Genomic DNA, 15,753 nt, shown 5'->3' with positions numbered 1-15,753 from the left:
TATGTTTCAAGCTTTTGATCTTTGCTTGTGCCCTGTGTTTGAGAGCTAGGGCAAGGGAAGAATGACTGCTCTTAAGTGAAATGGACAGGAATGAGAGGTATTGATCAGTTCTTTCTGCCATTGATTGTGTAGCCAACTGTCATTTCTCCAAGTAGTGAATCATGTTGACAGGATGCATTACATTTAATGCATTTTTCTGTATCTAGAAGATTTGTAATTGAAGCACGCTTGCCCTTTAAGAGGAAGCTCTGCTGTGTTCTACAGCCATTGAAATCTTTATCCTGACTGGGAAAGTTAGTGTCTCTGCTACCTAGAGAGATTTTAACATGAAGCTCTCAACTCCTCTTTGCTTTGGACTCCTGACATTTGTATCTGGGATGATCTTTCTAGAATCAGTGCACGGACGGCCATATCTTACCCAAGGTATGTACACAAAAATCTAAAATACTACAGGTGGGCAGATGATCCTTATCTTACTATGTACATCACTCTGATTTTTCTGCCATTAGTGAAGTAAGGTTCTATGGCATTAATATAAGTCAGTTGCCAAACATTATTTAAGTAGTTGTTCTAAATTAAATGTACTCTCCTCAAGTAAATTGCACCAAATTAACTTGACCCAATATTGTATTAAATTATTCCCTAGTATACTTTTTTCCCCCTAATCATGACTAAATTGCTTTGAACATTTCTGAATAAAGATCAGGAATGTATAAATAGTAAAATAGCCAGTCATATAATCTTCGCATATTTCAAAAGTATATCTTGATGAAAGAAAAAAAAGAATTTTTATTGGATAAGAATATTAATGAATACCTGTGAAATGAGAGCCTCTTGGGGACTAATAAACAAAGATAAAAATATATTTGCATAGAGATGAGGGTAATAATACATGGAGAAAACTCCATGTAACTAACCTTCAGGAGGGCAATGCTAGCACCCAGCTTAAATACTCACTAGATTTGGCTAAATTGTAGCAAATTCATAGTACTTACATTATACAAAATATTCTGATCAATCTATAAAACATAAACTTCTATAAAATTAGTGAAATTAAATTGTTGCTCTTATTACAATGTCCAAATAATTTCTTACAATTATCAATGCTCTCTACAGTAGAAGTAGATCTTAATGTAAGATGTGGAGTTAGTATTTGTACTAATTCATTATAAACTAACAATTTAGCCACATTGAAACCTGTATACATTTTTTATGTTTTAAAAATTGTGACTTAAATTAATACCCCTTCTACGCTGAAATTCTGCATTTTTCGCTGACTTTTTTTTACTTTCAATTTACAGAAGGGATCTTAATGGAATATAATAAATCTTGTTTGAGTTACACTAAGTAGTAAAAAGGATCAAGCTTCCCACTTTTGGATGGAATTCAACCTTATTAGGCTTTGTTTCCTACAAAGTGGTTTTTATAAGTTAATGTCTGTCATTATGCAGTGGAAAGAAATTTGCATGGACTTCATTATTTATGGTCAGGGATCATCTCATTGAAAGGCGAATCATAACAGAAACCTAAATAAAAGGCTGGACTCAAAGAACCTGAATTTGTATCCATGACACCCTTTGTTCACACACCTCTTTGTTTACTCAAAAATTAATGCACTTGGTAGCGCTCTTTTGCTATCTCTGCAGGAGATTTTCCCAATGCTTCTAATTCAGTATTAACTTGAGAGAAAGATTATGGTTATTTGCTGAGGACTTTGCAAAATTAGTATATGTTAATAGCAATTGTAAAATTAGTATGTATTAACAATTGTGATTTCACATGTATTTGTGAAATAAAAAATAGAATTCCAACTATAAAGCATTTGCTTGATTATAATTAAATCACCCTTCTGAACTCAGAATCCCAGTGTTTTACTTCTATCATTGGCAGCTAAATAGAAGTATTTTTCTTCCACTGAGATCCTGCTTGATCTCATCATATACAAATGAGATGATTTCAGATCTAAACTGTTTAAGACTAAAGAAAGCTTCTCTACATGCACACATTTTTTTTCAAAGCTATGAATTATTTGATTTTAGTTTTTTAAATAAGCATATATCTTTGGATAGACTATAAAGTTGGAAATGTCTAAACATCCCTCAGTATGGCATATAATATCCAAGACATATAATTCAATCCTGTTAGCTTTTATCTAAAAAGGGCCACTCTCTGTGGATAAGTCTTAAACTTGGAAAATAGCTTAACACAAAAAAATGGAAGAGAGAATATCATAGCCAAGAAGACTGGAAAATTTATATTTTGCTATACTATTATTTGGGTTATCTCTATGTTTCTGATAAAACTTCTTGTTTCTCTTTAGTTAAAAGTGTCTCATGTAAATGAAAGGCTAAACGAGAAGTTTGCTAAAGTTTTGTGCCTTGAGTAATAACGAATCAATGTTTTCTGGCAGTTGCTTAAACAATCACTATTGGTTGTATGAGTAGTGCTACCATTCATGCCAGAGATAAACCTAAATTTGACATTTAATATCGCCTCCCCTCTCAATATTAAATCTGTTCAAAGATAGAAACATTAAAGGTAAAAAGTGTGTTTTTTCCTTAAAGTTATGTTGTAAATTAAAAATGGAGGCAAGAAACACAATTATTTTCTATGATTTTTTCCTTTAGCTGACAATTTACTCTAGCATTGTGAAGTTTAAAAAATGTTGAAAAAAGTCTTTTCTTCAATGATGATTATATAAAGATGTCTTTCTTGTATAGCAGTGGAAAGAATTTGTGAGGACATAATTATGCAGGAATAATCATAGGAAGCAAAATTGATAAAGGCAAATAATTCATTGTCTTAAAAATGTTCCACATACATATGCAGAGAAATTGGCAGAGAAAGTAACTGTGTATTAAGCAAACAAATTTCAGATTTCTAATTTACTAGTTAATTTCTTCCAAGTCTTATCACTTCCCTAAGATAAATGAGTTTGGTTTTCTTCTCACAGTGTAATATTCTCTTCCGGAAGCAAGAAAATAGAACTCACTGTCATATACCCTTTTCCCTCTCAATGAAAACATCTTAAAGATTCAAATTTTCCATTTTAATGAGAAATTAGAATAAAATTGCAAATCATATCTTTCTCTTACATCAAATTATATTATGAGAATTTGTTATATAATCCATACTGAAAGCTATTAATATTTTAAGTACTCAAAAATGAAAAAGCCCACGCAGACCATTTCTATGTCTATGATCCAAAGAAATTTCAAGACCAGAAGAACAACAAAGTTATTACTGATAAGTGAAGAAAGCTTTGATCCTGTCTGTTGCCCCAAATCATCATTTTTTTCCTTCAGTCAGAAATTTAATTTAATTCAGCAACTGTCATGTTCCAGACACAGGGACAGATGATTTAAAGGAAGAGTCTAGTCAGACTTTGAGGCATTACTCTGCCTGCAACCACAGGTCTTCCACTCCTAAATTTGATCCTCCTTAATCTAGCTTCTGACCACACTGCCAAAGCAGGTATGGAGAGTGAGGGAGGAAAATTGTCTAATAGAAATGGTGTAATAAACTTCTAATTGCTGGGTCACCTTGTTAAAGTTTATTGCATTGTACTAATTAGTATTTCAATGTTGTTAATAGAAAAGGGTCATTGCATTTCATCACTTGAATACAGCTAGTTTTTCCAGTTTTTCTACTCCAGTGTTGAGAGAGTTGGGGACCTGAGCAATGAAAGGCTGGGATGTACACTGAGAAAGATGGAAAGGTGTCAAATGGAAAAAGTAGGCAGCATTCCAGTTCTCCACAAGGTTTCTTCAGAGACTTTGTAATCTCTGGAATACATATTGACTCATATTTAAATGTGTATCAAATAAAATCACAAAACCAAATGAGGATCAGAGGAAATCTCTTGGGAAAAATAAGTTGTTTTCTTTTCTCTCCCTCCCTCCCCTTCTTCTCCTCCCTCTTCTCCTTCCCCTCCCTACCGCCCTCCTTCCTGCCTTCCTCCTTCCTTCCTTCCTTCCTTCCTTCCTTCCTTCCTTCCTTCCTTCCTTCCTTCCTTCCTTCCTTCCTCCCTTCCTTCTTTCCTTCCTTCCTTCCTTCCTTCCTTCTTTCCCCTCTCTCTTTATTTCCTTCTTTCCTTCTTTCCTGCTACCTTGCTTTTCCTTCCTTCCTTCTTTTCTCTATCTTTCTCTCTCCCTCCCTCTGTCTCTTTTCTTTCTTTCTTTCTTTCTTTCTTTCTTTCTTTCTTTCTTTCTTTCTTTCTTTCTTTCTTTCTTTCTTTCTTTCTTTCTTTCTTTTTTTTTTTCTTTCTTTCTTTCTTCTTTTCTCTTTCTTCTTTCTTTCTCTCTCTTTCTCTCTTTCTTTCTCTCTTTCTCTTTCTTTCTCTCTTTCTCTCTCTCTTTCTCTTTCTTTCTTTCTTTCCTTTCTTGTGGTAGAACTGTAACTTGAACTTAAGACTTTGAGTTCTCACTTGGCATTATCATTCAAGTTTGGTGCTGTTACTTGAGCCACTCCTCCAGTTCCTGTTGTTTGTCTTTCATGATCTCTTTCCACATTGATATACATTCACTGATTATTTTTTAATTCTTCTCAGTACTGTAGCTTGACCTCGGAGCCTCACACTTGTTAAGCCTTTTCCAGTTAAGCCATGTCTATAGCCTTGGTTTTCGATGGTTATATTTGAGATAGGGTCTTGAAAAGTTTTCTTCCCTAGATGGCATCCAATCTTGATCTTTCTTCTGTTTCCTGAGTTGCTAGCCACTAGTTGTTCATTGATTTTTATAATAGTGTATCTCTACATCTCTTTAATTGGTGAATACCTGTATTGCTAGTTGTTTGTAAAACCTAATTAGAACACTTTCAGTGACACCGCTTGAAAATGGTGGTATTTGATTACTACAGGAAGTAAATTATTTCCAGATAAAGAAGATTCAAATCTTGAAGAAGTATTGCTGGCTCTACTGAAGAAAAATTTTGATTTCCAGAATCCTGCCAACATTGGTGAGTGAAGAACAAAGTCAAGCTTTAGCTATTAAAAATAATGGAGCCCATTCCATCTCCAGATCTGGTACTGGAGTTTTAGGCACTAGTAACTGGATTTGAAGTCCAAGCTCCCAATTCCTGGATTCCATATACCAGGTCTGGTCATTCAATCTAGTATGTGAAATAAAGAAAAAACTAACGGTGAGGGTCAGAGAAAGGAAACTTAATGTGGCATGAGCACACTAAGGGAAGAGAAGAGGGACAATTTCCAATTACATCCCTTATACAGACATTTGCTTTAAGTTTAAATAGGAGTGGAAGAATTGGAAGTGAGAGTAAGAAGGCATACATGCTCATTAAACAGTTTGTTAGGAGGTGCTCTAGTGGTCAGAGATGTCAGCGACAGGTACTCTGATTGCTCTTAGTTTTGTTATTAGTCAGGCAAGGCATTGTTACACTGGGACTCATGGCTGTCTAGTTGGGGTTAGGAGGTACCTTGTCTTTTCTTACAGAATGTTATCCATCATCAGTCTTGTTCTTTTGGATTCCAAGAGTCAGAGTGAAGGAAACAGATATAAGACTGAGTTGGGATGCCATGCTTTTCATTTACTTTCAATTTACGTGTGGACCCAAGTTGAAAGCCAGTGTTTCTGAATAAAAGCAGCTTTTGAGTACCTGTCGTAGATGTGCTCTTTATAACTTCAATTTACATTAAATAAAACAATAACTATTCTTTCGGGTGACACACTGAGAGCTTAAATGTTTTCCTTGGTACATATTCGTGCAAAAAGTCTCATAGGTATTAAAAAGCATTAAAAGCCTATGTCATTCAATTTGAGAATCCTAATGGACTGGTAACTATGAAGCTGAAAAATAGTTATTCTTACTTATGTTTTCCTTTTATGGAAGAGATGAGACTCTACAGTCCATGGAATAGTTAGTACTTTTTTTTAGTAAATTTTTTTTTTTTTTTTTTTTTTTATTGCCGGTTGTGGGGCCTGAACTCTGGGCCTGGGCACTGTCCCTCAGCTCTTCAGCTCAAGGCTAGTGCTCTACCACTTGAGCCACAGTGCCACTTGTGGCTTTTTCTGCATATGTGGTGCTGAGGAATCGAACCCAGGGCCTCATGCATGCAAGGCAAGCACTCTACCACTGAGCTACCTTCCCAGCCCAAGAAGCTGGGTCTGGGTAGCTTATTATATGCAACACTAAATGTTATTTATTTATTTATTTATATACTAATTGAACCCAAGGCCTTGCAGATGTTAGACAAACTCTAGCATACTGAACTACATTCCAATCCTAATATTGTCTTTTAACAGATATTTTGTCCTATAAAGGCAAAGCTTTTAAAGTGCTTCACATGTTGTCTGAAGTATTCTACAAACCCAAAAAATTCAATTGAAAATTGGTTAGCTTCCCTATCAGAATTGGTGAAAATTCTAGCAGAAATTTATCAATACAATATTCTTAAAACATTTAGTGGAGGAGTGTCTTGGCGTATACGTATAATCCTAGCTATTCAAATGATGGAGGCAGGAGAATGGCAGGTTTGAGGCCAGACTGGGTAAAGTTAGTGAGACCCCATTTCAGAGAGAGGAAAACAAAAGAACCAAATCAAAATAAAGATAACCTCCATCTCCAAATCTTAATACTTAAAAATAATTTTTAAAATTAGAAATAAGATATTTGAGAGAAGTGAAATTATAGAAAGAAAAATTCAGCTGTGTGCTGATAGCTTATGCCTGTAATCCTAGCTACTTGGGAGGCTGAGATATGAGGATTGCAGTTCAAAGCCAGCCTGGGCAGAATAGTCCCTGTGAGACTCTTATCTCTAATCAACCACTCAAAAACCAGAAGTGGAGCTGTGGCTCAAAGTGGTAGAGTGCTAGCCTTGAGTAAAAAGAGCTTAGGGATAGTGCCCAAGCTCCAAGTTCAAGCCCCATTTCTAACAAGAACAAAAATTCATAGACACATTATAAAATTTAGAGAATTGCTACTAATATTTTGGGAGATTTTCTATCTTCATTGAACTATAGGAACAATTTGTATCCTTTTATAACATTTAATATTGCTTCTTGGGATTTCACTATGTCAGTAAAAATGTAGTTGCTTCTTTCCAAATAACAGTATGTCTTGGTGCTATGACTTACCTTAGAACACTGCTTATTGTTAGAAATAGGTATTTTCTCATGATCTACAGATTGTGTTTCAATATGATGAACAATATAAAATATATTGGAGGATTTACATAGGGATGGGCAGGTCATCTCAAATCACCTGAAAAAAACCTTTGCCACATAAAATCATAAGTATTTTATCTGAAGTGAATATTATTTTCAATGTACATTGTTCACCTGACAAATATTTCTTGCAGATGTTGGACTGGCTCACAAACTGGAAGAACTAAATCAGGTAAGAATGAGAACCACTTAAATTCTCAATTTTACTCTTACAAGGCAATTTCTTATTGATACAATGATTAAAAGAGTCACTAATACTCCAAGTGAAACTTCCAGTCCTGCTAAAGAAAGAGTAATTTGCTACAAAAAATTAAATTGTACTTGAAAAATAAAAACAAAACAAAACTATGGCTGATCATATTAATCACCCAGCAAGGAGACCTTGGGCCAACTAAAGGTATTTAAACATCTTATGGTGCTTTTTGAGAGTTACCTTTAAATAGTGGAAATCTTCCCCCCATCCACACACTGTGTGGTCTCAACAAATGAAGTATGTGACAGTGGAATTACTCTGCTTCAAGCAGATGGTTTGGAGAAATTGCAAAGCTATCTTCTTGACAGGAAGCCCGAATGTGTTGTTCTCTGTGTTGTTCATTCTTTCATATTCTCTAAAGTATATTTACAAATGTTGAATTACATGACTGCTAGCCTCCTTCAAATAAGTTGGATGCTAATCTATTGTTCTATCATTTGGGAAAAGAAAGTATGTTTATTATTGTCTTTGAGCAACAAGAATAAGAAGATATGGAGTATTTCAGGTAGAGCACTCCCTTGGTAGAATTGGCTCTTCAGGGGGTAAAGAGACATTGTCAAGTTCCTTGGAAAGAACTACTCTTCCTTGTACAAGAAATAAAATCTTCTCCTACACAGCCCACATTTACTGGCTCTTTATGAATTTACACCCAAACGTTGAGTACTTTTGTCAAAATCTTGTTTCTTTTTTAGAATTTTTGATTGGGGCTGGGAAGGTAGCTCAGTGGTAGAGTGCTTGCCTTGCATACATGAGGCCCTGGGTTCGATTCCTCAGCACCACATAAGCAAAAAGAAAAAAGCCAGAAGGTGCGCTGTGGCTCAAGTGGTAGAGTGCTAGCCTTGAGCTGAAGAGCTGAGGGACAGAGCCCAGGCCCAGAGTTCAGGCCCCATGACCAGACCCCCTCCCTCTCCCCCAAAAAAGAATTTCTGATTGAGTCATGTAATTTTCCAGCTAGCCTGGAAATGTATTTTTCTGTTATTATTTATTTTTGTTTATTTTCTCATTCTTTTTTTTTACCCTTGTCCACTCTGTCTTCCATCTTTCCTCTGTGTTTCTTCTTTTATCTTCCTTTTCACCAATAGAGAATAGAACTGATGTTATGGAAGACTAATTTCCATTTAATGTTTTTTTTCATATCAGTTAGAAAAACGAGACCATTTTATGGAGGCCAAGGATGCTGAGATGTCCTATGCTATGGATGGGCTAGCCTCATCCCATCCAAACAAAAGAGGTAGGCTTTCATTTCAAATTTTGAAATTGATCAGAAAGATTATTTTTGTGATCATTTCTGAGATGGAAAAGATAAAACTACAAGTTTTAGCCTTTATGAGGTAGAAGCAGGAAGATCCTGTGTGAAGGCCAGCCAACAAAAAGTTAGCAAGACTCTACCTCAAAACTAAGCTAGAGGGCTGGGAATGTGGCTCAATGGTAGAGTGCTTGCCCAGCATGCATGAAGCCCTGGGTTCGATTCCTCAAGTGGTAGAGTGCTAGCCTTGATCAAAAGAAACTCGAGACAATGTTAAGGCCCCGAGTTCAAGCCCCAGAACTGGCAAAAAACAACACCAACAACAAAACAACAACTAAGATAATGAAACAGTGGACTAGGAGGTGTAGCTTAAATGGTAGAGTGCTTACCTCCCAGGGATGAGGCCCTAGGTTAAATCACGAGTAAAGCAAAAAGACAGTATTCAACTACCTCAGTCCAAAAGTGGCACATGCCATTTCTAGGGGAGTCTATTTGCCAGAAGTAGTCATAGGTTTCCATTAACAGATTGACAAGCCAGATTGGTAAAAAACAAAACAAAACAAAACACAACAACAACAAAAACACACTAAGGAGCATTCTTCTAACAGGGTCAATCCTTTGAGCTCCTCTAAAATAATAAACAAAAACAAAAGACAGCAAACAAGCAAAACAGAAGAACACATTAGACAATACTAATGCCTTTCTTAAAGAAAAGGCTTTTCAGAAAATGCTGACTAGTCTTCTTTACATTGTTGGTTGGGAAGGGCTCTCCTTAATACTTTTGCCCAGGCTGGTCTGAATATCTGTCTCTTGTATAACTGTGATTACAGCTATATGTCATTGCATCCAGCTGAGAAAAGTTTGTTGGTTAGGGCCTACTAATTTCTAAGAATAATTAGTTTGTCCATTGTATTGTTTTGTTGGAGACCTCTCCAACTTGGAGGAACCATTTTCTTCATTAATTGCACACTTTTCTCAGGTCTCTCAAAATATTTACAAAGTTTCTAGTGCAAGTTTATTTTGTCTCAAAGTTCCCAATACGTTTTTTACTCTAAGACCCAACATTCTCTTGGCAATGGCACTTTTCAAAAATTTGGAAAAGCTCCCAGGCACCTGTGGCTCATACCTGTAATCCTAGTGACTTTGGAGGTTGAGAAATGAGGACTGTGGTTTGAAGCCAGCCAGGGAAGGTGCATCCTTGAGGCTTATCTCCAATTAACCACAAAAAGCCAGAAATGGAGCTATAGCTCAAGTGGTAGAGCACTATCCTTGAACACAGAAGTTCAGGGACAGCACCCAAGCCCTCAGCTCAAATTCCAGGACTGGCATAAAAACAAAACAAAATGAAAATTGGAAAGATTACCAATTGTTTTCTTCACATAAATGTTTTTAGTAACACATTTTTGATTTATTTAAGACAATGTGTTAACTATATAACCCAAGCTGGATCAAACATTTGATTCTACTGTCTCAGCCTCCTGTGTGCTGGAATTATAGGTGTGCACTACCATGACTGGCACTCAAAACATTCTAATTATTTGTTTTTCACTCCAATAATATCAGTTTCCTGGAAAAAATGCCTAGTCTGAATTTTTTCTGGAATTATTCATTCCAATTGATATTCACTAAACCTCTGTTTCCTAACACATCTAATAATCTCATTTCATGGTGTTAAGTATTTAGAAGCAATTAGCTCTTTCAGTCTTTTTGAATTCTATTATTATTATTTTTTAATATGAAATCACCCTTTCCTTCCTGAGCTCAGCAAACTCTTGTTATTCTTTTTAAAATCTAACTCAGTGCAACTTTAACTTATTTCCAATTTTTCATTTTCCAACCTTCTAGAAATTTAAGAGATAGCTGGTCCAAAGTACATAAGTGTTTTAGGTGCCAACTCTGCCACATTTGTTACCATCTTGTAAAATGGTTACATATTTTCCCAACTTGTAGGAACAATTTATTATCCCACTAATGAGCTGCTTACACTTCTCGGAGTAGCAGCTCACTTTGATTCATCAATTTGCATATTGGGATATGCTTGGCCGATGACATTGTCAAAAACAATCTCAAAATCTCTGTGGTGTAGCTTCCTGTGTTTTATTTTGAATTTATATGAAGCTGGGGTATACTGATTAGTTTTTACTGCCCTTCTTGCATAAACTATGTGGAACACTTGGTCTGCTTTCCCCCTGGCGCGATAGGAGAGGCTTAGAGGATGTAAGCTTATCTTCTTACTGCTAAGTACATAATCTCAAATTAAGTGTGGTTGAGGGCACCTAGGAAAGGTAATGATGGTTACTGCAGACCTTATGGGCTTCTTACAGCCTGCACAACACAATCCCCTTTGACTTGAGAACACCTTTGGGCGTACAACTGGGAGTCTGAGAAGCAACACAGATTGGAAGTATAAATTTGACATATGTCAGCATCTTCATAGTTGGCACTGTGAGCAGATAGTTTGAGGAATGACTCCAGATAGAGATAGAGAGGTAATATATTCAAGGACTGAGATTCAAATCACTCCAGGGTTAGACATTAGGAAGATGGATGGAGAATTAGCAAAAGGGGCCAAATAGGAGCAACTAAGAAAGGAGGCAATGAAGAAAACAACATACAAAATCAAGTGAGGACACCAGTTTGGATGAGGTAGGAACCAAGTAAGTATCCATGACGATGGATATGTAGAGTAGATGGTTGGTTCTGGTCATGAAAACAACTCACATTACTGTAAAGTTACTGATAGTGGCCAAAATAGAACTTGATCACCATAAACAATCATGTTTGAAAACAAAATGGATTCAGAAACCCAGCTGAATTCTTAATGCCTTATTAAGAATTTATACTTACTGTGAGATACTATAATTCTCTGTCTGTCTGTCTGTCCGTCTGTCTGTCTGTCTGGTCTGTCTTTCTGTGTGTGTGTGTGTGTATGTGTGTGTGTGTGTGTGTGTGTGTGTGTGTGTGTGTGTGTGTCCTTGCACTAGGGATCAAACTCAATATTTTGGCACTGTCCCTGAGCTTTTTGGCTCATGGCTGGATCTCTGTTTGAGTCACAGCTCTACTTCTGCCTTTATTTTTTGGTGGTTAATTGGAGATAAGGGTTTTGTGGACTTTCTTCCTGGGACTAGTTTTGAGCCACAGATCTCAACCTTCTGAGTAGCTAGGATTACAAGAGTAAGCCCCTAGCACCCAGCTCGTAATTTTCTTTAATCATTTAGAGTATAATCAATAAATCACATTCAATACTATGAACATAGCCATCCATACCCAGCATTGGGCTAAAATCAGGCTTTATGGGAGGAAATTGAACAGACATCAAGGGGCACCAAGATACTAGCTGCCGTTTTGTTCATGTAAATGATAAACGGTATGCAAATTATGGGAGCTAACTGTTGGCAAGACCACTTGGAGTAGTTCCTTCCAACCAGGTCCAGAAAACTCTAAACTATGTTCCATTGCACATTCCATTAAACTGCTCATGTGGCGTGCATCCTGGTGATGTGGGGGCTTATAGTTTTCTGCCAGACAAAGATATTCAAAGATAGCTGAATAACAGCATACTCAGTGATGGAGTAGTTCCACAATGCACTAGAAAAAAGAAGATTGGATTAGTGGACCAAGCACTTTTGCTCCTTGTCTGAAAATAGACTTCTGCTTTCACAGCATGTGAGTGTGGTTTTGGGTAAGGAAAACTGTGGTTCTTGTAAAAACGAGAAGTCGATTCTGAATGTGATCCTAACAATCTCTGCATATGTACTGATAGGCAGTGAGGTAACAGTTTAAAGAGAGCCTTTATTTGGAGAGGGAAAGCTAATAGACTTGGGTATTTATTTATTTATTTTTATTTTGAAAATGTATTTAATTCTAGTCTTAAACTCAGGGCTTCTCTTGCTCAAATTTGGTGTACTTATTTGTGAGCCACAACTCTACTCCCAATTTTTTTGGGGAGTCCGGTCGTGGGGCCTGAACTCTGGGCCTGGGGGCTGTCCCTCAGCTCTTCAGCTCAAGGCTAACACTCTACCACTTGAGCCACTGCACCACTTTCGGCTTTTTTCTTTTTGCTTACGTGGTGCTAAGGAATCGAACCCAGGGCCTTAGGCATGCAAGGCAAGCGCTCTACCACTGAGCCACCTTCCCAGCCCCTCCCAATTTTTTCTTTGTAGTTAAACAGAGATAAGAGTCTCATGGCATGAGCTATCTGCACCTGGATTATTTGTTTATCATTTATTTTAACTATAATTTTTTTCTCTTTGTGCTAAGGTATTGCTATCTACCTCAGGCTTGGCCTTTAACCGCTCCTTAGGCTACTAAGGGCTGGGATTATGAACAGATATTACTATATCTAACTCAAAAGATTTTAGTTTTCATAAACTATTTAGATATCAAATAGTTATAAGTAGTTAGATGAACCTGTTGTAAATTAGATGGAGTAACTGTGAAGAGACCTTGGAATGGTGGAAATGATTTACTTACGTATCAGAAAGACTGAAATGCTGTTAAATTTGGTTTGATTTGTCTGAAACATTATTTTATGACCAGATTATGAGGACCCCATGTTGTTTGATGATTAGTTTTAGTTAACTATCAAGTGCTGGTTTGCAAGATGATCTTTAACCTCTGTTTCTTTCCCTTTCCTCAATAAATAGAACACACTTCTCATTGTCTTTATTTATGTGACTTCCTCTTTCGACTTTCTGCTACCCCACGAGTAAAATAGAAGGATTGGTCTGATAGGTCAACCTGCTGTGTTCTCTGGGGGTATATTATATGAATAATAATGTATAATGGTGCTGTACAATAAAACCTTTCTATGACCTGATCATTTTCTAATTTCTGCTGTCAGCACTGGTTAGAGGCATTTTTGTGCACTTGGTATGTAGCTAATATGGTACAGAAGATAAATTTCAAATTTGTTAAATTTTAATCAATCAATTAATTAATTAATTTTCAACTTATTTTCAAGTAGTGGTAGAAAAGAGTTTCACTTCAACATACAATTGCATCTTGATTATTGTCATCCCTTCCTTCATTCTCCCTCATCTCTCCCAAGTCCATCCTCTTAAGTTAATTAAGGATCAATAGAAAGCTAACAATAACCATCTTTGAACATTTTTCAACAAAACTCTCTTTTCCTTATTCAAGAATATGTATATATATATTATTCAAATGTAAGTTTCCATAGAATATACTTCTAATAATGAATTTGTTTTGTTTTCTTCTTTAGCTTGCTTTTGGAAATACTGTGTTTAAAGCTTTTCATCTGGATGCAAAATTGGAGAACATTATACACACATATGCATATTATATACACTCTATTGCTGAAAGATGGTAGGTGTTTCAAGCATAAAAAGGCAGTAACACTTATTCTGAATGCTATTTTTCTCCCTTTGCTAACTTGTTGCCATGCAGATTACAGTAGGCTTAATGTTTAAGTGTGAATAATTGAATAGACTAGTTGCAGTTTTGAGTGGCATGAGACTTTCAAAATGATATTTGAGCTTGAGTTGAGAGTACTGTATTGTATAATTCCAATAAATTCATTGTCTATATACAGTCTCATGGTGATGATGATGTTATCGAACTGTCAATTAAAATATTTTAAAAAGCATCTTGGATGGTGAAAATAAAGTATAATGTCTCCATTTGTCTGGTGAGTATGTATCTTTACTCACTCTCTTTTCTATAATGTTGTTGTCAGCTTTTTTTTTTTTGTTAGTTAGAACACGTGTCCTTGAGACTAATATAGAAGTTATTGGAATCTGAGAGAAAGAAATAATAGATATCTAGAAATCCAATGCTAAAAAAGCTTATTATAAAATTCTCATGTTTGCCTTCCTCACAATGTCAGAAACAGAGATGTTCCATATGCCTGCGAGGGGCTAGGCTTGTGCTAAAATCTAACAGCAAATCCCCAAATGTCTTGGTGTTTCCTTGCTATGTTTTAGTTTTAGGTGATGTTCTTGCTATATTTGCACAAATTTATTTAATCATCACAAGAATGTAGTTTAACTTTAATTCTCTCCATCACCAGTGCTATCATAAAAGTATTTTCAAGTGTCTTTCTTAAAATTATCTTTAAAAGGCTTAATAAGGAGCTGACATTTTAATGAAGCAGTTTATGAATGAAATTCATCTTGATCAGTGAGAGAACCATATAACCTTAGTTTACTTCACTTAATATAGTTTCCAGTCTCTCCATTCCTTACAAATAGTAAATTATCATTCAAATAGATAAGTAAAATTCCATTGTGTATATATAGTACATTTTCTTAATCTATTTGTCCATTAAGGGGCATCTGGGCTGATTTCATATCTTGGCTATATCAAATAGTGCTGTAGTGAACATGGTTGTGCTGATGGTTTTACTGTGTAAGTTTGTTTGTGATCTATTGGATAAATGCCCAGAATTAGTATTGCTAGTTCATAACAAAGTTTTTATGCTTAGTTTTTTGAGGAACCTCCATACTGTTTTCCAGTATGGTTTGCCAAGTCGACATTCCCACAAACAGTGTAAGAGTTCTCTTCGGCTGCATCCTCTCCAACATTTTGTTATTGTTTCCTTGACAATGGCCACTCTGACTGTGGTGAGGGAGAATCTCAGTGTTGTTTTGATTTAAATTTTCCTATGGTCAAATATCTTTATAATAAAAAAGGTTAATGAGAGTACATTTATATACATTGTCTTATTTACAGCATAGGGAAGAAATGCAGATTTAACTACACAATATTAATTGTGTGGTGCTTAAAAATACAGTGATATCATGACATTGAATGAACAATACTGTTTAAACTAGAGAGTAAAACATATATGTATTCACATATATTGAATATATTGCATATATTGAATAACTATTTCAACCAAAGCACTTTTATATATACACTCACACACACACACACACACACACACACACAGTGACTAATTTAGGAAACATGCCTTCAGTGTTTCCTATGTTTGTTTAGGAGTAATTCATATGTACATAATAAATATTAGCAATGTGATAATGTCTGACAATATTTCTATGGATTAACACAAGTTTTAAATACAAACACAAAGGTATTGTAAAAAAGATGAA

The 15,753-nt window shown here is 35.7% G+C and overlaps 1 protein-coding gene across 1 annotated transcript; it reads left to right on the top strand.

Annotated features, from left to right (window-relative positions):
- The first annotated feature begins 302 nt into the window (after positions 1-302).
- On the top strand, positions 303-14,158 carry Uts2b (urotensin 2B). The gene is made up of 5 exons (XM_070028696.1): positions 303-423; positions 4,858-4,956; positions 7,316-7,353; positions 8,575-8,665; positions 13,905-14,158. Exons 1-5 carry the CDS (start codon positions 327-329, stop codon positions 13,928-13,930), a joined length of 351 nt encoding a protein of 116 aa, XP_069884797.1. The 5' UTR covers positions 303-326; the 3' UTR covers positions 13,931-14,158.
- Positions 14,159-15,753: the final 1,595 nt, after the last annotated feature.

This window comes from Dipodomys merriami, unplaced genomic scaffold, assembly GCF_024711535.1.
Source record: "Dipodomys merriami isolate MVZ:Mamm:240054 unplaced genomic scaffold, mDipMer1.0.p SCAF_2, whole genome shotgun sequence".
In the NCBI taxonomy this organism is placed as follows: Eukaryota; Metazoa; Chordata; class Mammalia; order Rodentia; family Heteromyidae; genus Dipodomys; species Dipodomys merriami.
Note: the sequence above shows the minus strand (reverse complement) of the source record. Positions and strands in the feature narration are given on the sequence as shown.